The sequence below is a fragment of the Prionailurus viverrinus genome, chromosome A2 (genome assembly GCF_022837055.1).
Source record: "Prionailurus viverrinus isolate Anna chromosome A2, UM_Priviv_1.0, whole genome shotgun sequence".
NCBI lineage: Eukaryota > Metazoa > Chordata > Mammalia > Carnivora > Felidae > Prionailurus > Prionailurus viverrinus.
The window spans coordinates 12,924,577-12,946,873 of record NC_062562.1 but is presented as its reverse complement, the minus strand read 5'-3'; the positions used below and the strand labels follow the sequence as shown (position 1 = coordinate 12,946,873).

The 22,297-nt window shown below is 55.9% G+C and overlaps 1 protein-coding gene across 5 annotated transcripts; it reads left to right on the top strand.

The window, feature by feature from the left end:
- Positions 1-625: 625 nt before the first annotated feature.
- Positions 626-14,435, top strand: LSM4 (LSM4 homolog, U6 small nuclear RNA and mRNA degradation associated). 5 transcript variants are annotated; one of them, XM_047844266.1, is made up of 5 exons: positions 626-744; positions 5,365-5,406; positions 8,634-8,732; positions 11,739-11,922; positions 13,743-14,435. In XM_047844266.1, exons 1-5 carry the CDS (start codon positions 742-744, stop codon positions 13,832-13,834), a joined length of 420 nt encoding a protein of 139 aa, XP_047700222.1. In that variant the 5' UTR covers positions 626-741; the 3' UTR covers positions 13,835-14,435. The 5 variants fall into 5 exon arrangements, with proteins under 5 accessions (XP_047700222.1, XP_047700246.1, XP_047700213.1 ...); XM_047844257.1 differs by lacking the exon at positions 626-744 and adding an exon at positions 981-1,040; XM_047844281.1 differs by lacking the exon at positions 626-744 and adding an exon at positions 3,066-3,191.
- Positions 14,436-22,297: the final 7,862 nt, after the last annotated feature.

Genomic DNA, 22,297 nt, shown 5'->3' with positions numbered 1-22,297 from the left:
AGCATCAAGGCCTCCCCAAGCAGGCTCCAGGAAATATAGGGCCTTCTTAGCTGGAAGAACTTGGCCCTGGTCTTGGTAAGAAAGGCTCTCATGCCAATGCTGACACTCAGGACACCTGGAAAAGAGTAGTCACTGGAGGAAGGCACCTACTGCTCACTTAGAAGCTTGAAGGTCAAAGCAGAGGAAGGAACCCTTGATGGTCACCCAACTGAGGCTCAGAGAGGCACAGTCGGGATTCCAACCTACCAAAAGACGTGCCTGGGGCGAGGCTCAACTAAAATAACTAAAATCTGAAGTGTAGGAGCCCTAAGGGAGGCATTAGACACAACCCAATAACCACGAAGCCTCAATTTCTTCCTTTGCAAATTGTGGCAATATCCGGCTTTGCCCACAGCGCGGAGCCCAGGAGAGCAACGAGAGTTTCACCTGCGCATGCGCCCTTACCCACAAGGCCACTGGCGCTGGCGCGCGTGGCTCCGCCCCTTTTTCAACACTCACGTCGACACTTTACGGCCCTCTCTCGTAGTCCTCCAGCGAGAACACAGCCAACCTTGTTCCTCTTGTCTAGCCGACCCCTCCCTACTCCACGTTGATTGGTTGCTCTTCCCTCGAGCCCCGCGCTGACTGGCTCACGTCGCTGCCACTTCATTTCAGCTTAGTGGCGCGCGGCAGGGCGGCTACCGGCAGGAGCGTGAGCGGCGGCGGCGGAAGTGGTCGGCTAGCCGGCTCCCCGCCGACACCATGGTGAGGGCTGCGCGGCTGCGAGGTCTCTCCGGGAGGCGGGGGACGCGGCCGCCGAGCGCCTCCGGGGCGGGCGCTGAGGCAGGGGCGACGCGGAGCTAGCGTGCAGCCAGGGCCTCGATTCTGCCCCCCGGCCGCAGACGAGCGCAGGGAGGTCTCCCAGGGCACCCAGCACGTCGCTCTCAGGGAATTTAGGATTGGACGAACGTGTACTCATAATACGTCTGCCTAGCTGCAGTCTTCCCACCTTGCAGATGGGGAGACCGAGGCCTGAGAGAGGGGACCCGGCAAAGGGTCCGGTGAGCGCCTTAGAGTGAGTTCGGGCAGGGAGTGGCTCCAAGTGCATCCGACCTAATCTAACTTCATGTATTGGAAAGGTGGAGCGACGGGGGGCCGATCTGAGTTCTCAAATTAAGCCAGTTCTGAGATTTTCAAGACCTGCAAGGTTCTTAGAATGTTAGCACAAGTCTTCTGTGCCACTCGTTTTCAGGCTGAAAAAAACAGGCCCATAGAGGAGATTTGCCTTCTCCCTGGATCACACAGGGTGTCGTTTCTGGAGAAAGGGCGTTTTGAACCACGAGTGGAATCACTGCACCCTCCCAGTTCACTGAAGGAGAAACTGAGGCCCTGACCGGAAACCTCCCCAGAACCATGCTGCTCTCGTGTCTGGAAGTTCTGGACTTAGGCCAGAGAGTGCCTGTGCCTTCAGTGTATAGACAGGGAGGTGCGCCTGGCTGGCTCAGTTGGTAGAGCATGCGACTCTTGATACTGGGGGTGTGAGTTCAGGCCCTGTGTTGGGCGTAGAGCTTACTTTAAAAAAAAAAAAATGTGTAGGGGTACTTGAGTGGCTCAGTCTGTTGAGCGTCCAACTTTTGATTTTGGCTCAGGTCATGACCCCAGGGTCATGGGATGGAGCCCCGTAGCTGAGGATGGAGCCTGCTTTGGATTCGCTCCCTCTGCCCCTCTTTTTGCATGCTCGCTCTCTCCTCAAAAAAATAAAAAAATTAAAATGTGTGGACAGGGAAGCAGGACCACACAGAAATTCAGAGCCAGGCCTCCTAAGGAGAGTGCCTAGCCCATCAGCACCAGTCACCCTGAGGGTTAGGGAAGGCTTGCACTAAATACTGCTGGCTGTTGCAGGAATTGAGAGAAGGGAGTGTGTTCCTCTCTGCCGGAGGGCAGAATTGACCTGAGGGCATGGGCGGAACCAGAAGTTTCCTTCCTCGTTAAGCTCCCTGGAGGCAGGATCTTTGACTTTTATCCCTGATAAGTTGTTGCCTGAGCCTAGAACAGTGCTTGTGGAAAGACTTATTTTTTCAGCCTGAAGAATGTTCACGAAGGGACAAGGCGTGACACACTGCCAGTTCCCTGTGGTCATGGTGGGGCCGAAAGCAGGAGGTCTGGAGGGTGGATCCATGACAGCTTCCTGAATTGGGAGCCTCAGGAAGCTGTCAGGTCTAGCCTTAGATTGGTTTAGACCTGAGAACCAGACCCCAGACATTCTGAAAAAGCCTAGAGGAAGGGAGGCTCTTTTCTGAAGCTTTTGACTTTCCCAACTCCAGATGGCCTTGTCTCCCCCAATGGTGTCCTGCCCTGTGCCATCTCCCTGGTCACCTTCAAGAACTTCTTCCCCACCGAGTCTTTTAAGTTCTCAGGGATCTTCCCCTTCCTCTAGCCTCTGTCTCCGGCTCAGTTTAGGGATAAAGATCTGGAAGATGGCAAGATGTGGACACTGCTCCCGGCCATTGCAGCCTTGGGGGGACTGTTCCGATGCTACCCCTCCCCATCTGAGCCTCGCCTTTTCTTATCTGTGGGGTGGGGCGGTTATTCCACCCACACCGCTTGCCTCCCTGGATGATGTGTGCATTTTCTTGTGTATTTGTTCAGCAAATATTTACTGAGTCCCTCTCAAGTGCCTGGCTCCAAGCTGGGCACTGGACAAAGTCCACACCCTCTGAGTTTTCCAGTCTAGCCAGGGAGACATAATAAACAAGATAATTAGAGACTGGCTCTGTCCTATAATGGAAGCAGCAGTGGGTGGCCCAGGTGGAAATCTCAATCCCTAGACGAGGTTATTATGAGGGCTTGGCCAAGAGCCTTAAGAAGTGATATGGGAGCAGCTACCGCCTGGGGAAGGACAGCTCAGGCAGAGGGAACCTGGGGAACAAAGGTCGGATAGCACAAATGGGTGTGGCTTGTGAGAAACCGAATGGTCCAGTTTGGCTGGAGCTGGCTTGGCCTTGTGACCTGCCTGGGGCCTGGATGTGCAGGGGAGTGTTGGGAGCAGGTTTTGGTGCCTTCTGTGTCTCAGACGCCTTCTCAGCTGCTTTGTGAATAGGGCACTGCCAGTGACAGCCGAGGAAGCCGTGGCTTCTCCAGGGCTGTGGTGCCAGTAGCCGGGACAGGGGAAAGGCCAGCGCCGGCAGAGAAGCCTATCCCTGGGTGGCTCAGTTAAGTGTCAGGCTCTTGATTTCGGCTCAGGTCCTGATCTCACAGTTCCGTGAGTTTGAGCTCTGTGCTGATTGGGATTCTCTCTCCTTTCTGTCTGCCCCTCCCCCGCTCACGCTCTCCCTCCCACGCCCTCTCTCTCAAAAATAAATAAATAAACTTAAAAAAAAAAAAAGCGGGGCACCTGGGTGGCTCAGTCAGTTGAGGTCAGCTCAGGTCAGGATCTCACGGTTTGTGAGTTCCAGCCCCACATCTGGCTCGCTGCTGTCAGCCTGTCAGTGCAGAGGCTGCTTCGGACCCTCTGTCCCCCTCTCTCTGACCCTCCCTGGCTTGTGCTTTCCCCAAAATAAAACAAATTAAAAAGAAGCTGCGTATGCCATAGGAGGACCCCTGTGGGTCCCCTGCTGACGGACATCAGCTTGCTTTCATGGGCTTTACCAGGATCTTGCGGTGTGTCCCTGGAAGGTCCCTCCTGCTCTGGCCGCTGGTCCCTCATCTAGAGGGGCCTTGGCTGCACTTCTCTCTGCCTCTCAGTGCTGAGGCCATCTTCTATGCCTTCCAGGGCCAGCCTGGCCCTGCCCCCTCAGGTAATCCGGGAGGAAGACCCGAGCATGTCACCCTGGCCCACATTCCCATTTTGGACACGAGATAACAGGCTTGCCCAGGAAAGCCTGGGGCTTCTCCACTGTAAAAGGCGACCGAGGCTCGCGGCCCCCACGTGGGAGTCGGAGCCTCCTGTTTTTCCATGGCTCTCTGCACCCGGGCACCATCGCACAGATGAGGGCACAGGAGCTGCAGGTTGTCTCTTTGGGGCCCCAGCCTGCTTGCCCGCCCTCCTCTCAGCAGCCACCTCTTCTCCACGTGGCCCCTTCTTCTCTTGCCCTTCCAGGAAGCCAATACAGGAAGTGGGCTTGGGCCTGGCTTCCTGCCGGCGCTGGACCTCCCCTGGGCAGCCCTTCATAGAGAAGGTCTATGGGATGTGGGAATCCCCGCTCAAGTCTTTCCACTGGGGCCCCCCTGTGGGGGTTGAGGGCCATTTCTGGCCTCTGGTCGCCACCACCTGGAGAAGCAGCTGCCCTGCGTTGGGAGGGTGAGGGCAGGCTGAGACTCCCCTGCAGAGAGCTTCTGGGGGGCAGGGTGACTTCGGATTCCAGAACTGCCAGGGCAGGGTACAGTGAAGCTCCCGTCCCCCGCGCTGAGGCAGTGTCTCATCCGTGGGACCCTCGGTCCGGAACCTTCATCTGGCCTTGCCAGCTGGCTTGTCATTGAATCCCGGACCCAAGCACTGCCACCCGAGGTCACCCTCCTGGAGACCGAGAGGCAGGCCCTTAGTATGTGGGTCGTGATTTGTGCACCCAAAATGAGAAGAGCAGGTTTTTTTCCTAATATCTTGAAAACTGTGTGGGTGATATTTCAAAGAGTGCATCTTTTATTTGCCGTCACTTGTAGTAATGACAGATTTTTTTCTGGAATGTTTCTTCCTCCTACCTGATGGAGTGCTCTCTGAAAACCTAGCTCAGACGTAGCCACCTTCGATCAAGGCTGACTCCCAGCTGCTTGGCTGCCCTTTGAGGCGTGGGCTCGGCATGAACTGCCTTCCAGCAAATGGGGTCAAGCCAGGCTCTATCTCTTACTAGCTCTATAGTGCCCAGCAAGGTCCTCAGTCTCTAAGCCTCAGTATCCCCATCTGTAGAGTGGGTGTGACAATAACCTCACTGAGGATGAAGTTGAAGGAGCTGCATGTATTCACATGGATGCATCTCAGAGACAGCAGTTGAGTAAAAAACGCAACCAGCGGTAGGACCTGTGTGCTGTGATGCTACTGATAAGCACGGAGGGCTAAGCCCTTTCCTGTCGAGGGTGTAAATATATGCAACGTGAGTTGTAAAGAAATGCCCTTGGTCAGCCCCAAGACCAGGTGACTGCTGCCTCTGATCTTGGGCAGGAGGCAAGTGTTTGAGATTTTACCACACCGGGAGGCAGCGTGTGTCCTGGGGTTGGGCAGAGTTGGAAGCACGTGTCTTCTATCGGGGGGTGAGGGATGCATGCTCCCGCACCCCCAGTGCTGTGATGAGCTGGCAGATTTGTGGGACTGGAGTCCCAGCTGTGCCCAGAGACCAAGGCTCCTTGGTGCTGATCAGACAGACAAGCCACGTGCCTTTGTTTGCCTTACAGCTTCCCTTGTCACTGCTGAAGACTGCTCAGAATCATCCCATGGTGAGTCCGTGTGGGTCGGGGGCAAGGAGTTTCAGTGGGGGCCGGCCTCAGAATGGGGGTGGGGATACTGGCCAGGCAAAGGGTGAGGCAGACCTGCCCTCCTCACCCTCTTCTGCCTGTGTCAGGACCTGGGTTAGTTCTGCTGCTTATAAAAGTAATACATGCTTATTAAAATGTCAAACACTGGGCCACTTGTGTGGCTCAGGCAGTTCAGCATCCGACTGTTGATTTCGACTCAGGTCATGATCTCACAGTTCATGGGATCGAGCCCTGTGTCGGGCTCTGTGCTGACGATGCAGAGCCTGCTTGGGATTCTCTCTCTTGCTCTCAAAGATAAATAAACGTTTAAAAACCTAGGGGGAAAAAATGTCAAACACCATGGGGCACCTGAGTGGTTCAGTGGGTTAAGTGTCCGACTCTTGATTTTGGCTCAAGTCACCATCTCAAGTTTTGTGGAATCAGGCCCCAGGTCAGGTTCTGCGCTGAGTGCGGACCCTGCTTGGATTCTGTCCCTTTCTGCCCCTCTTCTGCCCCCTACACTTACACACACACATGCTCTCTCTCTCTCTCTCTCTCTCTCTCTCTCTCTCTCAAAATAAATAACCTTTTTAAAAAAATGTCAAACACGAGAGATACATAGAAACTAGAAGCTCCAGGGGCACCTGGGTAACTCAATCAGTTAAGCATTCGGCTTCAGCTCAGGTCATGATCTCATGGCCCTTGAGTTCGAGCCCACATTGGGCTCCATGCTGACAGCTCAGAGCCTGGAGCCTGCTTCAGATTCTTGTGTCTCTCTCTCTCTTTGCCCCTCCCCTGCTCATGCTCTGTCTCTCTCCTTCAAAACCAAGTGAACATTAAAAAAAACCTAGAAGCTTCTCTTCATTAACCTTCCCAGCAAATTAACTATATCTTTGATATATGCACATCTGCACTTTTTTTTTTTTTTTTTTTAAGTAGACTCCTGGCCCAACTGGGGCTCAAACTCACAAACCCAAGGTCAAGAGTCACATGCTACACCTACTGAGCCAGCCAGGTGCCCTGCACATCCAGACTTTTAACATAACGTGTATAAACATGAATGTGCTTTTTAAAAATATACATGGGATCACATAACACGTGTTTTTTCCCTAAATGACTTTTGCCCATAATCATACAGTGTGTGATATATGTCAATATATTCTGTTCTCTCTTTTTTACTGAAATATAATTCATAGACAGTTCAATCTTTTTTTTTTTTATGTTTATTTACTTTTGAGAGAGAGAGTGTGTGTGTGCATGCACAAGCAAGCAAGTAAGGGTCAGAGAGAGGGAGACAGAAGATCCAAAACAGATTCTGCGCTGACAGCAGAGAGCCTGATGTGAGGCTGGAACCCATGAACTGTGAGATCATGACTCGAGCCGAACCTTTTTTTTTTTTTTTTGAAGTTTTTACTTAGTTCATTTATTTATGCAATCTCTACACCCAACAAGGGGCTCAAACTCACAACCCCGAGATTAAGAGTCACATGCTCTTCTGACTGAGCCAGCCAGGCGCCCCTACCATTCAGCCTTTTAACACATACAACTCAGGGGTATTTAGTACATTCACAGTGTTGTAAACAACCAACCACCTCTGTGTAGTTTCAGAACAATTTCATCACCCGGGAAGGAAACCCCATCCCTGTTAACAGTGACTCCCCTTCCCCCAGCCCCTGGCAACCACTAACCTGCCTTCTGTGTCTATGGATCTGCCTCTTCTGGACGTTTCCTAGAAATGGGATCATGCACTGTGTGGCCTTTTGTGTTTGTTTTCTTTTACTCTGCATGATATTTTTCGAGGTTCGTCCACATTTTAACGTGTATCAGGGCTTCGCTCCTTATGGCCATGTGATACTCCTTTGTATGGACATACCACAGTTTGTTTATCCATTTGTCTGCTGATGATGGACGTGTGGGTGGTTTCTATTTTTTGTCTTTTTGGGGTTGTTTTGGCCGCAGTGACATTTGTACACATGTTCTTGCGTGGATGTTTGTTTTTATTTCTCCTGGGCAGGTACCTGAGTTGATTCTCCCCCCCCCCCCCAGTTGATTCTTTTTTAAATGCCAGCATATTTTCAGAGTGATGTGCTACTATTTGTGTTTTCCCAAAACACATTAAAATAGACGAGTAAGGGGGCGCCTGGGTGGCTTAGTCAGTTAAGCGTCCTACTTCAGCTCAGGTCGTGATCTCACGGTTCGTGAGTTCGAGCCCCGCGTCGGGCCCTGTGCTGACAGCTCGGAGCCTGGAGCCTGCTTCAGATTCTGTGTCTTCCTCTCTCTCTCTCTGCCTCTTCCCTGCTCATGCTCTGTCTCTCTCTGTCTCTCAATAATAAATAAATGTTAAAAAAAATAAAAAACACAAAATAAATAAAATTTAAAAAAAAGAAAGCTTTAAAAATAAATAAAATAAAATAAAACAGACGAGTAAGTAAGCGTTGGATGGAAAAAGACTTTCCAGACCCCCAAAGCTCACACATGTGCCATCAAAGAACACCTGCCCCTGGCACACCTGCCCGGACCAGCTGAGGTGTGCCTTCCCAGCTGTCATGAATCAGTGGCCACTGTTACCCAAACCTCGCTGGTTCCTTTAAAGAAAGATTTGTAGAGGATTTTTTGTGGGTTTGTTTGGTTTTTGTTTTCTATTTTTTTGTTTGTTTGCTTTGCACAAAAAAATTGGTTTCGGGGCACCTGGGTGGCTCAGCCGCTTAAGCATCCGACTTCGGCCCAGGTCATGATCTCACGGTTCGTGGGTTCGAGCCCCGCATCAGGCTCTGTGCTGACGGCTCGGAGCCTGGAGCCTGCTTCGGATTCTGTGTCTGTCTCTCTCTCTCTCTCTCTCTCTCTCTCTCTCTCTCTCTCTCTCTCCACCTCCCCAGCTCATGCTTGCACTCTGTCTCTGTCAAAAATAAATAAACTTTAAAAAAAAATTTTTTTTTTTTTTTGGTTTCATCATAGAAGTCCGCGATGCCCAGCAAAACATACAGAGGATGTAAAACATGTCGCCTGTAAGATGGGCCACTGAGGCCGGGGGTCAGGGGGTGGGGATGTGTGTGTGTGGACCATGTGAGGCACCATGTGCTGTGGCTACTGGGTCCCAAGAGGTGCTAGGATGTGTCAGAATGAGGCCCGGGCCATAGTCCCGTTGCTCTTAGAAGTAGGGCTGCGCTTCCCTTGGGGCCCGTGGCTGACTTGGGGCTGTTTCTTTCCAGCTGGTGGAACTCAAAAATGGAGAGACATACAATGGGCACCTGGTGAGCTGTGATAACTGGATGAACATTAACCTTCGAGAGGTGATCTGCACATCCAGGGTGAGTGCCCTCGTGCCCTGAGTCTGCGCCCACTGCCTGGGGGCCTTCTGGCACAGCTGGTCAGGCAGGGCCAGGCTCGTATAAGATCTGGGGCTTATAGAGCCTCGGCGCCCTCAGGGGAGTGAAGGCCCCTCCCTGCCCTTGTGGGACGACATCTGCCAGGTCATCCCCCCCCCCCCCCCCCCCCCCCCCGGAAGGCTATGGAAGAAGTCGGGCTTAGGAAGGGCGGGGCCCGAGTGACTGGTCCAGGTGTGGTGGGGGCAGATGTGCGGGCCTCCAACTCCACCTGGTGCTCCGGACTTTGCACCTAGGGGGACGCTGCCCCCTCCCCCCACCTCTGGTGCCCATCCTAAACAAGAAGGACTTAGGCCTAGGGGGCGCTTCTGGTTACAGATCCCTAGTGTCCAGGTAGGGCGGTGGCCTCCAAGGCAAACCTGACCTTCCTTGTCAGCCTCTGCTGCCTTTGGTCCTGGTTGTGTAGATCTCTCGCCAAGCAGGCCAGGGCGATGTGGCCATGGGATGTCCAGGCCACCAGGGGGCGAGGGCAGCCCTGTGGCCCTGTGGACTAGGAAACTTGTTTACCTCCCAAGGCCTCAAACCAGGAAGTACAGGGCCAGGAGGACCCCTGGATGGGCCAGGACTGGAGGTCTAGGGTCACAGGCCTCCCCAGCCCTCAGGATGACCCACAGAGCAATGAGAATGATGATAGTGGTGAAGGCAGGGCTCTCTACTGCTAACCTGTGTTGGGGTTTGCCAGGGCTTCCTTCTGCCTCGATTCCAGTCTCCATCCCCTTTTTGGTAACAGCCCCCTATGTTACAGGGGAGGAAGGTGCAGGGGGACCATCCAGAATGGGGCTGTCTTGAGCCCGTGGGCAGGTGCCCTGAGGCTTGCCATCCCAGAGTACAGCAGAGCACTAGGCAGCCCATCTTGCCCCTGGGCCGTCCTCCTGGATGGTTCACACCCCGGCAGGCAAAGTGGTAAGTATGACCGTCTCCCCTCACCTGTGTGGCTCTGTGCCCTGCTTCTTGTGATGGTACATTGTGGAGGTGTCCCGCTAGAAACTTTCTCCGGGTTTTCGTGCCGCTCTTCTGGCAGCAGGTGTCTGGGCAGTTCCAGTGTGGCTGTAGCAGACGCTGTCACAGTGCATAGCCGAGCACGTGGCCAGTAGGTCTGTGTCCACTGCTGGGGCCTGGAAGCAACCGCCAGTTCTCAGGGCAAGGTCAGCCTTGACCTCCACCGCCAGCAGAGACTGGACCTGTGGGTCCTCCTGGGTCGTCCTCCCTTTGTATCTACTGGTTGGAAAGAGAGGCCGGTGTGAGGTTCAGTGTCACTTGGGCTCTCCGGCATCCTCATCTGTAAACAGGTGGTAGCAGCACCTCCCTTGGGCAGCAGGCAGCATGGGCAGGATACAGACACCCCAGGGGCCAAGAAAGCACTGGAAAGCTAAGGTTGGTTGGAGGGTGGTTTCAGCTCAGGCTGCTCAGCTCTTGCCAGGGAATGCAGAGTAAGCTCTGGTTCCTGCAGGGAGTGTGCTGGGCCCAGCCCGTCCCTGGCTAAGGGAAAGCTGAGCCCTGAGCAGTCAGTCCCAGCCCTGAGCTTCCATGGAATCATTCTGTTTCTGTCAGGCTGTACTTTGCATCCCTGCGGACTTGGCCCCTGGCCTACCTTTCCTGGGAGAGGAGTGCCCCGAGACCTCATGGGATTCCTGTGCGGGTTGGGGGCTTGTGCACACTCCTGGGAAGAGTTGGCCCCCAGACATTCCTTTTGGCCCTTAGCTTTCCATTTGTCATGTTGAGTACTTCCACTGGGCCAGACCGGCCTGACCCAGGCACTGCTGGGAAGTGTTATGCATGAGGACTGGGGGTTTCAAGGAGGCTGGGAAGCAAGGCCTGTCGGGGGTCAGAGTTAGCCAGACATGGAAAAGTGGGAACAGCATTTGCAAAGTGCTAGAGGCAAGAAGCCCACTGTGTGTTCCAGAAGTTTCCATCTGGAAGGCACGTCATCGAGAGCTGAGAGAGGGCAGCCAGGGTGGGGCTAGATCTCAGGCCCTTGGGAGCCACACTGAGGAGTTTGGACCTTGTCCTTGGGCCAAGGGGGCCCTGATTGGGTTCTGAGAAGGGAAGTGTCTTGGTCTGATTTCTAGGGATGTGCAGGGAGGAGAGGGCTGCCAAGACTTCTGGCTCAGGGTACCAGGGGTGGGGCTGGAGAACTAATCTGAAGGAAGAGGCCCTGGGCTCCTGCCCAAGGGCAACAGGAGGGGGTGTGGAGCAAGGCCTTGTGCTGGTCACAGGGTATGGGGCGGGGAGGGGGGGGAGGCAGTTGACATCCTAGGACCTGCAGTGTTGGCATTGCTCCGGAGTCTGTGACTTTGCAAGCCTCCTAATCTCTCCAGCCTTAATTAGCTCCTCTGAAAACTGGCATCATTGGTTGCCGCCTCTGGCCAGCCTTGCCACCCCCTCCCGCCCTCTTCACCGGTCACACAGAGTCTCTATCCCACTTACTTTGTCCCACACCCAGCTCAGAGCCTGTCAGGAGACATGTGGATGAATGAATGAGTCAGGGCAGGAGGAGAGGGTTCCAGAAGGTGGGTTCTAGAAGGCTGGGGGCAGGAGAGTGGAGGGGCTGGGCCATGGCCAGGCTGTGGCAGTGCCTGGTACGTAGGGCCACAGCCTTCTCTGGGCTGTGGGCCGCAGGTAACAAACCCTGTCCCACACTGGAGGACAGGTCGAGAATGAGGAAGCTATCTCATGTGATCCCCTGACTCTTCCTGTATAAAGGGATGCCAAGGGTCTGGAGAGATTCCACTGGAAGGCAGCTCCCCCACCCCCACGTCAAGTCCAGGACTGAGAACTACGCAGGGGTGATTGCAGGTGCAGGGAGGCTAGGACTGTGGCCCAGGTGGGAATGGGGACATGAGGGACAGGTGTGCCCTGGCCATCTGCACCCCCTCTGCAGGGACTCCCCCCATGCTCCCCAGATCTGAGACTCCCCCTTCTCTCACACAGGATGGGGACAAGTTTTGGCGGATGCCCGAGTGCTACATCCGTGGCAGCACGATCAAGTACCTGCGCATACCTGATGAGATCATCGACATGGTCAAGGAGGAGGTGGTGGCCAAGGGCCGTGGCCGCGGTGGCCTGCAGCAGCAGAAGCAGCAGAAGGGTCGAGGCATGGGGGGTGCTGGGCGAGGTAGGCCTTTCTCTCCCCTCATTCCCCCCGACCCCTCCAGCTGGCTAGGCCACGGGGTCTGCCCGGGCCTTGCCGCTGAAGGGTGGCTGCAGCAGCACGTGTCAGCCATCCCGTCCCAGTGTTGACATTCTCGGGTGGTGCCGTCACGGTGCCACAGGCCTGGCTCTGAGCCCCCTACGTGGAGCTGGGGGTCATGACTCACAGGGCTCTCCTGGTGCTGCTGTTTGCTGCCTGCCCCAGCCCCACAGGCCCAACCCAAGGAGCATCGTGTAGTCCTGGTGGGTGGTGCTGACCCCCCTCCTCCCCGACCTGGGCCCTTCTGCCCGGCAGCAGTCATCGGTGCTCCCTTAACTCTGGGTCCAGCCCAGCCGACTGATGCGGTGCCTGTGCTGACCTGGGACTTGAGCCCTCGTCTGATGCCCACCTGTGGGTCCTGGCAGGTGCTCTGGGCATGGCGAGGCACCTCCCCAGCTTCATGTTCCCCTCTGCAGAGAGTCTGGGGGCCCCTGCCTCACCAGGCTGCTGGTGAGAATCCCAGCTCAGGGCCTGGCGTGAGACCCTTCCCTGCCGTCTCTCCTTTATACAAGGAAGAGTTCATGCCTTTTTGACGGACTCCCCTCACCCTACCCCCAACCCCGGGATTATAAATCTGGCTTAAAATTCAATTTGTTGTGCAGTTAGCTGGGGCCTGAGCCCAGAGGCCATCTGCAGACCCCCCACCCCCCACTCACTCCTCTTGTTGGAGGGCCCTGGCTTTGTCTCTTCCATCTGTAGGGGCCTTCTGTGTGCCAGGCCTAGGTCCCCCCCACCCACACACCCCGGGGGCTCACAGGCAGAGCCAGGACGGACAGAGTCAGCCCGGAGCCTCGAGGCTCCCGTGATCATCAGGAGTGAGCCAGAGGGAGGAGGCGGAGAGGGCACTCCAGATGGAGGGTTACCGAGGCCTGGGGGTGAACTGGGCCTTTTCCATACCTGGGGGCTGGCTCTTCGTGCTGGGGGCCACCACTGTTGAGTGAGCTGCCCAGAGGAGCAGAGACTGAGGGAGGAGTAATTCCTTGGGCCCCTCTGAAGAGAGAGGCCATGGGACCCTCGGCGGCAGCTGGAAATCTCACGGTGTGTGGCAGAGCTGGTCTTGCCCGTGAGAGGTGAGGAGAGGCAGCTTCTGCGGGCATTGGCGTCAGTCCCTGTAGGGCCCGCTGTGGGTTTGTGGCGGAAGGGGGACTGTGGGCACCTTTCTGTGTCCCCATGCTGCCCTGGTCCTTCCGGGTCCTCCCTGGGTGGGGTTGTGTTCTATCCCTGACTACTCAGCCTCCTACACAGCTCCTACCTCGGGCTCCACATAAAATGTCTTAGAAACACAGCCCCATCACTGGCCAGCGGGGATTAGAGGGCAGAGAACTCCCTTATCCCCGCCCCCAGGCTGGACACACAGAATCTCCCAACGGTTTCTCTCCTGGGCCAGTGGGTGTGGGCGGTGCCGGGAAAGAGAAGCCTGGGTCCTCAGAGCTGGGGGCCTGTGCCCCTCCCCCTGGGCTGAGTGCTGTCCCTGTTCGGGCTCTCGCTCCCCTCCTCCTGGAAGCCATCTGGCTCTGTCCTTTTGATGACTCCCCCCTACCCTGGCCCCAGGCCCTCTCCCAGGAAGCCCGCCCCAAGCCCCCGTGTGACTGGGAGCTGACCTCTGTCCTCCCTGCCATCCCTCGTACCCCTGGGGAGCTGGTCTTGTCCCTCGTCAACACTGAGAACTTTCTGGAGCACCACCCCACATCTCAGCTGGACTTCCAGACCTGGGTCTGCTGCAGCCCCCTCCTCTGTTTTCACAGGTGTGTTTGGTGGCCGGGGCCGAGGTGGGATCCCAGGCACAGGCAGAGGTCAGCCGGAAAAGAAGCCGGGCAGGCAGGCGGGCAAACAGTGAGCCGCCCCTCGTCCCCCCGAGACTGAGCTGCCCCTGAGCATCTGTTGCCGCTCCCTGGCGCTGCGGTCCTGCTCTCCGATTCGGGAGCGTGTTCAGAGCAAAAAGCAGAGGCAGGTGTTGGGGAAGAGCCCCCGTCCCTCCCCGTCTGTCATTTTGTGATCCTTTTTACGTAAGTCCCCCCCCCACCCCCACCCCTTTATTTTTTAAAGCCAGCAGTTCTACAGTTGGATATGTTATTTGGTGTTTTTGGTTGTGTGATGCCGCAGCTGACTCGATTCCTGGAAGATTCTGTGTTTAATATGTCTTTAAAGCCCTCGCTCTTGTTTTGAGGGCGGGCGCTTTCCAAACAGGCTTATTTTGCATTTTGAGTTGGATCCTCCTGTGGTGAACAGACCGGAGGTTTTTATTTTAAGCTGTTTGCACGGAGATTGACAGCCTTGGGAGTTTCCTGAAACACGGACCTCAGAACTGCCTTTTGAAAACAAATACGTAGGAACGTATGCTGCCACAGAAGCTGTTCCTGGGACGTTGCTGCGCCCTGCCCCTTTGACTCCTCCCTCCCTGTTTGTGTTACAAAAATAAAAACAAATACAACTACCAACTGCAAATTCCTAATTCCTTTTGAGCCATTGGGCACATCTAGAGTGTGGTATCCTCAGGAAATCACAGCCCCATAAAAGAAGTTTCCTTTCGAGGGTTGCTGCCTGTCTCGCCAAGGGGAAGTATTTCAACAGGACACTGGTTCCGTGTCCCATGATGTCCTTTTAAGAAAGAGGTGGCTGTTGTCCGGGCGGTGGGAGTGGCCCTCCAGCACCAGGTCTGCCTGTCATCCCTGGGCCCCTTTGCAGAGAGAGGTGATGCGGGGAAGCGGCGGGGGGGGGGGGGGGAGACCCAGGGAGGAGCCAGCGTGATGCCCACGCAGCCCATCCTTGCCACCAGTGTCCTGCCCTCCGCCCCTGCTTTGTAAGCACCATTCACACCAGGATCACTGAGAGAAGCTGTGACGAGCGGCTGCCTCCAGCAACGTGCGAGGAACCTTGTCATGAGGCTCTTATCTCCTCTCCCAAGTTGGGGCACAGACGTGATCTGCCTGGGATGTTGAGCCAGCACTTTTGTAAAATGCTTCTGTGCCATTGTCAGCGGACTGATTTTCCTTGTTGTTACAAGTGAGGGGAACTGCGGGACAGCCTGGTGCTGGGAGGCAAGACGGGGCACCAGCCGCTTCCCACCAGAGCGGGTTCTCATCGTCACCGTGTCGAGACCCGTTCTCGGGGGTGATCAGCATCCAAGGTGCTGCCTGAGACAGAACTCCACTGGTTGGAGCTGCCGAGGGCTAGCCAGGCAGTCTCGCAGGTAGCCACATCCGAGACTCCTCAGCCCGTCTCAAGATGTGCTCTTGCCCTGCCCCAGGCCACCACCATTGCTTTTCCCTCGGGCGCCCCTCGTGGGACCTGCTGCAGCCCGAATATGTGTCGAGTGTCAAAGCAGCACTCTGGCGCGGACGGGGGACAGGGCATGGAGGCAGAGTGGAACCCGGGGGCGCCTGGCAAAGCCCCAGGCCCAGAGAGATCACATCCCTCGGAGACGTGGGCTGCGGGCTGGGGGTGGGGGGTGGGGGCAGGAGCCAGAAGGACCGGTGGGAAGGGAGATGGCCGGGTTCTCAGCTCCCCTCCCCCATGGCCCCGGACTCACAGGCCCATAAAAGCCTGTGGGGCCCCGTCTGGAAGGCTTTGATGAAAGCTGGGGTCAGGTGTCCAGCAAGGCTGCGAATGGGAAGCCCTTTGGAGTCCCCGCCCCTTCCTGCTTCTGGCAGTTTGGTTTTTCCTCCCCTAACCTAGCCCTGCCCCCGAGAACAACGAGAACGAGAACGCCTTTCACAGTTCAGGGTCTTGGGCCCAGGCTCTCCCTCCCCCCCCCCACCCCCACCACGGTTCTGCACTGGGGCTCAGCGCCGGCACCGGAGCCAGCCTGCGTAATCGCGGCTTCCTGCGTGTGTCGCCAGACGTGCCAGCCGGCCCTGACCTTTCCAGCCAGGCAGCCCGGGCTTGCAGCCCAGTCCCCTCCTCGCCCTCCCGTGACGTGAGCCGCCTCATCAGCCCAGTCCGCTTAGGTGCAGTGGGTTTCCGGAAGGTTCTGTCTTTTTGAGCTGGCTGTCGGGACGGCCCCGTTTTTCAAAGCTTCCCGGTTGGTTTCGAGAAACCAGCCTCGGCCCCCTCAACAAGAAGAGAAACCAAAAGAGCCCGTCTAGATCCTAAGCAGTGGGCCTCGATTTTTCCACCCCTCTGATGGTTGTCGGCTGGGACCTGAGCCCTCGTCAGCTGACCGGTGCGTGACTCGGGGCAAGTAAGACGCCTTCAACGTAGGTTGTTCCCGGTTCCCAAGAACCAAGGACCTCCTACCCCTGGCGTTTGCTCCAGTTCCCATCTGAGCGGAGGTGTGACTCAGCCTGGAGCCCAAGCCCTGCAGGGCCAGCCTTGACGGCCCTGGCCCCTGCTTGCCTGACTTGGGGCCAAGAGTCCATCTGGGGGACACGGATGCGGCCAGCAACCCGAAGCATCCGTCCCACAAGACGGCAGCAGGCGGGGGGAAGGGGGGGCATCTCTCTTGCTTCCTGCGCCACCCCTGTCTGCACACACCCCCCCAACACCTTCTCGGTGGGGCCTCACCTGCTGCTTCAAGAGCAGCTCCGCGGGGAAGCCCTTCCCTGTGCCCGCCGCGTCCACGGGAGAGTGATGACAAGTGTCCTCCCCACCCATCCATCTGGACCCTAGGGCCCCCAGCCTGTCCTGGTATCAGCAGTGTGTGTGTGTCCAGTGGCTCAGCGAGTGCCCTGGTGTCTTCCACTGTCCCTCTGAGGACACCCGGCCAGTAAGGGGTATAGGAGTGGGGCTGATGTCCGCTCACAGGACCTCTGGGAGAAGCTGCCCGCCTCAGTGGAGCAGGGGGCTGGCCTGGAGGCAGAGGAACTGGGGCCACCACCCCGTCCCGGTTGCTGGACACTCAGCATGAATGAGGCAAAGAGCCCTGGCCCGGTGGCCCTTACCTTCCACAGAGTGAGCGAGCAACAAACAAGCCGAATGCATCAGCGTGGAGAAAAAGAAAGCAAGAGTGGGAGAAAGGTGGTCAGGGCAGGCCAGAGGGTGACATTCAAGAAAAGGAGGAAGCCAAGGGAGCGAGCCATCGAGGGGAAGAGCATTTCAGACAAGGGGAAAGGCCTGTGCCAGTGCAAAGGCCCTGCACAGAGTGGTGACAAGAACAAAGTGAGTGGGTAGGAAGTGGGGCAGGTGCAGGCCCTGAGCAAGATGGGAGGCACAGAGGGTTCTGGAACAGACCGAGACAAGAGCGGAAGCCAGGAGACTAGGAGGAGGTTGGTGCTGGGGGCTCGGCCCACAGTAGAGGTCACAGACGTGGTAAAAGAGGGGGCGGGGGGGGGCGCCTGGGTGGCTCAGTCGGTTAAGTGTCCGACTTCGGCTCAGGTCATGATCTCGCGGTCCGTGAGTTCGAGCCCCGCGTCGGGCTCTGTGCTGACAGCTCAGAGCCTGGAGCCTATTTCAGTCTGTGTCTCTCTCTCTCTCTCTGACCCTCCCCCGTTCATGCTCTGTGTCTCCCTGTCTCAAAAATAAATAAAATGTTAAAAAAAAAAAAAGAGGGGGCAGGCGTGCCATGAGGGCCCAGGCAGAAGGGTTCGTCTTTCCTTAGGAACGCCAGGATGCTGGGATTGAAGATTTCCAGAGAGGAAGGGGTGGCCTCACCGAGGGAGGCATGTTCAAATCCACTCCCGAAGGTCAAGAAGCCACTGTCCACGGGAAGAGAGGAGGGAACAGGTGGAGGGAACCGCAAGTGAAAAGCCCCCCAAGCTTATATGGCTTGTCACGGCCGGGCAGAGATGAGGTCAGGAGTTATCAGACCCCGGGCGCCTGGGTGGCTCGGCTGGTTAAATGCCCAACTCTTGATTTCAGCTCAGGTCATGATCTCTCATGGTTTTTGAGTTCGAGCCCCTCGTCAGGCTCTGTGCTGACAGTGCAGAGCCTGCTTGGGATTCTCTGTCCCTCCCTACCCGCCCCCACCCCCACCCCCAGCGCATGTGCTTATGTGTGTGCTCTCTCCCTCTCTCTCTCTCTCTAAATAAAATTTTTTTTTAAAAAGCATTAAAAAAAAAAAAAGGAGTCATCAGACCCAAGCCGTGATCCTAAAAACAATCCAGTGTGTGCCAGGTAGCTCCCACACTCAGGCACAGAGAGGGTGAGCCACCTGCCCCCAGGTCACACAGCTCCAGAGGCTCCTCCAAGCTCCTCCTTCTGTTGCCTCCTGGAACTTGGAGGATCCGTTTACCTTCTCCTAGTTTAGCTGTGTCAGGTATGGAATCAGGAGACAGGAGTCGTTTGGGGTGGGGGCGGGTGAGGTTGGCACCTGCTTTAAAACTTATTCCCCTGACGTAGCCTCCACTGATGGACTGGGTTCGAGATACCCCAAATGTTTGGCAAGGGTTACCCCACTGCGCCTCCACTTCCTTGCTGGTCACAGGGGATCACAGTGGCTTCTACCTCACAGGGGTTGTCGGGATGATTACAACGGGAAGGAGGCTTGGAATACAGCAAGCGCTCCATACAGACTTGCATGCGGCTCAGAGGGGAGCTTCACTCTTCACCGATCACCTGTAGAGTGTCGGAAACTCCTCCTGGGACCCTCTCCGTCTCTATAAGCCTTGGGCTCAGCCCGAGCAGCTCACTGGGGGGACCCTGGCGATGGTGCCACATGCTTGGCTTGGCTAGGCCACCGTCCTCCTCGCCCCGGAGGCCAGCACTGATTGCCTGGCCCAGGCTGGTGAGTGGTCACCTGGAAGGCCCCCGGTCCTGCCCTAAGAGCCCCCTCCCAGTCTGGGTCCAGCCACCCAGCGGTGACTCACCCTTGTCCGTCCCGCCTCCACTGGAACCAGGCACTGAAATAGTCACCCTGCTCACCCTCGGGGAGTGGCCGTGGAAATATTTCAGGGCTGCATTCAGTGCCTAAAAATACTCAGTGTGTCCTCCTGCGTCTTCCCCTCCCTCATTCCCTTCTCTGTTCCTTTGAAAACCCTCCCTGTAGCCCCCCCCCCCCCCCCCCCGGGCCTGTCCCTCCACACTGTGCCCCTCTGGCATGTTGAGTATCCCTGGCAAGCAGGGCTCGGGGATGTCCCTAAATGCCCAAGTGCGTGTGGATGATGGTGAGGTGGCCTCCCTCCCTCCCTCCCTCCCACTCTCCCTGTCGCCATGGAGAGCCTCGACATGGTTTCCTCAGAAGCTTCTGGAAAGGCTGTCTTTTCCACAAACCCCAGAAGACTCAGTTCCTGGAGAGGGAGCCTGGGGGCACAGCAGTGCTGTCCAGGGAGATCTTCATTACTCAGCAACTTTCCTTAAAAATTCAAAAAATGGTTCTTGCTGTTTGTGTTCATGAGACAGCTGGAAACAGGAGAGGGCTCCCCAGCTGGATGGAATCCATTGCCTCTGCTGCCCACTTGCTGCGGGACCCCACTAGCTTGGAGGTCCTTCTCCCTCCCCCCCCACCCCGGAGAGTGCAGCCTGACCCTCCAAAGGCAGGGGAATGTCCTCAACATCATCCCTATCCACCAAGCACTCTGACCTTTCCAGTGATTGGAGGGGGCGGGGGGGGGGGGAGGGAGGGGGCAGGGGGACGGCAAATGGTTAGACTGCAGCTCAGACCCCAGAGTCTGATCCAGCTCCTAGGTTCCCCGGAGCCTCCAGCTAGATGGAACAGCAGGTGTGAAGGCTCAAGGGCAAGTGCATGCTGGGCATCTTGAAGTTGCAGTAAGCTGATCGTTATTAACTGAAGTACACACTTTATTCAGATTTCCTTAGTTATCACCCAATGTTCGTTTACAAATTATTACTGATGTAAGATTCACTCACACAAAATTAACCATTTTATTTTATATTTAATGCTTATTTGTTTTTGAGAGAGCAAGACAGAGACAGAGACCAAGCGGGGGAGGGGCAAAGAGAGGGGGACATGGAATCCCAAGCAGGCTCCAGGCTGACAGCAATGAGCCTGATGTGGGGCTTGAACTCGCGAACCGCGAGATCATGACCTGAGCCAAAGTCGGACGCTCAACCGACGGAGCCACCCAGGCACCCTGAAATTAACCATCTTAAAGCGGACGATTCGGGGCGCCTGGCTGGCTCGGTTGGAGGAGCACGCGACTCATGATCTCGGGGTTGTAAGTTCATGGCCCACACTGAGCATAAAAATCCCTTAAAAATAAAAGTAAGGAAAAATAAAAAATAAAATAAAGCGAACGATTCAGTGGCATTTAAAACGGTGTTGTGAAACCATCACCTCTCTCTAGTTCCCGAACATTTTCATTACCCGAAAAAAGAAACCCTGTCCGGTTACCAGTCACCTCCCACTCCCTCTCCCCTAGACCCTGAACAACCACTAATCTGCTGTCTGGGTCTATGGATTTGCCTGCTCTGGACATTTCATATAAATGAAATCATACAACAGGTGGCCTTTGTGTCTGGCTTCTTTCACTGAGCACGACGTGTTCAAAGTTCATCCATGATGTAACTGTGTCAGGGCTTCATTCCTTTTTATGGCTGAGTCGTATTCCATTGTATAGCCGGATCATATATTGTTTATCCTTCAGCAGCTCATGGACATTTGGACTATGTTTTAAAAAATTTTTAATGTTTATTTTTGAGAGAGAGAGAGAGAGAGACAGAGCGTGAGTGGGGGAGGGGCAGACAGAGAGGGAGACACAGAATTCGAAGCAGGCTCCAGGCTCTGAGCTGTCAGCACAGAGCCCGATGCAGGGCTCGAACTCATGGAGTGTGAGATCATGACCTGAGCTGAAGTAGGGAACTTAACCAACTGAGCCACCCAGGGCGCCCCGCCCCTCCCCCCCCCCCGGACTATTTTTAAGGAAATGTTAGTTGAGCACTTACTCTGTGCCAGGCACAGTTCTAAGGACTTAGTTCCTACTCCCAACCCCCTCTATAAAGTCTTACTTGTGAACACCATTCCCATCTGTCCATTTCACAGCGGGCAAAATGAAGGCAGAGACAGGCAGACAGGACACCAAAGGAACCAGACTCTCTCTTAAGTCTTTATACTCTGGAGATGGGCGTAGAGACAGATAATAAGGAAGCCAAGAAATAAACAAGATAAATGCCAGGTAAAGACCTTAAGGGTTTTCCAGGCAGGGAGAAAAACATGTGCAAAGGCCCTGAGGTGGGAATAAGCTGGTGTGTTGGAGGAAAAACACAGAGGCTCATGTGGCTGGAGTGAATAAATGAGGGGAAGAGAGGAAAGGGGATACATGGTCTGGGGGTGAGGGCCTGGGGGTGGGATTGGGGAAGGGTCTGGGCTGTACTCTGGGATGGGGAGATAGAGTCTGAAACAGATAGTGGTAGAGGAGACAGACTGGGAGCAGGAAGGAGAGAAGGGGCCTCAACTTCCCAAGGCCTTGGCCCAAGAAGCCACAGAGGCCTCATCATCGTCACCTGCATCGCCCCAGCCCAGATCCTTCTCTGATACCTTGAATGCTGGAGCAGAGGATGACTGCCCTGTGCTGAGAACAATGTGGGCGCACAGTAGGGGCTCCATAAATATTGGGTGGATGGGTAAATAGAGGGATGGACAGATGAGTGGGTGGGTGGGTGGATGGATGGATGGATGGATGGATGGACATATAAACAGATGGATGGGGAGATGAGTGTCCTGAAGGAGGAAGATGTGGTACCCAGGTTAGTGTGATAAAATAGCGTCTCCTACCTTCCAGCAGGTGATTGGGTAGGGGTGAGTGGAGAACTTCATCCAGCCATGCTGGGGTCTCACCCACCCTTCTTCAGCTTCAAAAGAGGTCCCCCAGAGTGGAGGCTGGAGGGTGGGGGTTGGGCAGGGTGCCATGAGCCCAGGGGCGGGCTGGCGGGTACTAGATGCTGCTACCTGCCTCTGCCTCTGAGTCAGCGTCGCCATGGCAACGTGGGCCCTGCCGGATGCTCCTCCTGGCACATCCCCCATCACTGCAGCCACCGTCATGCCTCCTTGAAGGGGGCAGGCGCAGAGGGGGCAGCTATTTTTATGCAGGCTCAAGGACCACACTGTTCACCTTCCCCTGTTTCCCTTAACCCAGTCTCCTGAGCCTCCTCCTTTCTTGCAGAGCTTGTAGCCAAAGGGTGAGAGGGCTGAGGGCGGTTGGAGAGCCAGCCCCAGCCGAGGAAGGGTCTCTTTGCTCTGCCTGGGAGGGGGCCAGGGAATGTCTCCTGAGGCGGGTAGTGCAGGTGAAGGAACATTATGGGCACGTGTTGGGAGGCTGGACCACAGGAGGAGCAGAGCTAGGTGAGAACAGGAAGACAAGCCAGAGCAGGGAGCCACAGAGGGTGAGAGGAGGCCAGGGTGGCACCGGCGGAGGACAGAAGACAGGTCCCTGTGGCTCTGGGCAGCACCTATTCCCCCCGAGACTCC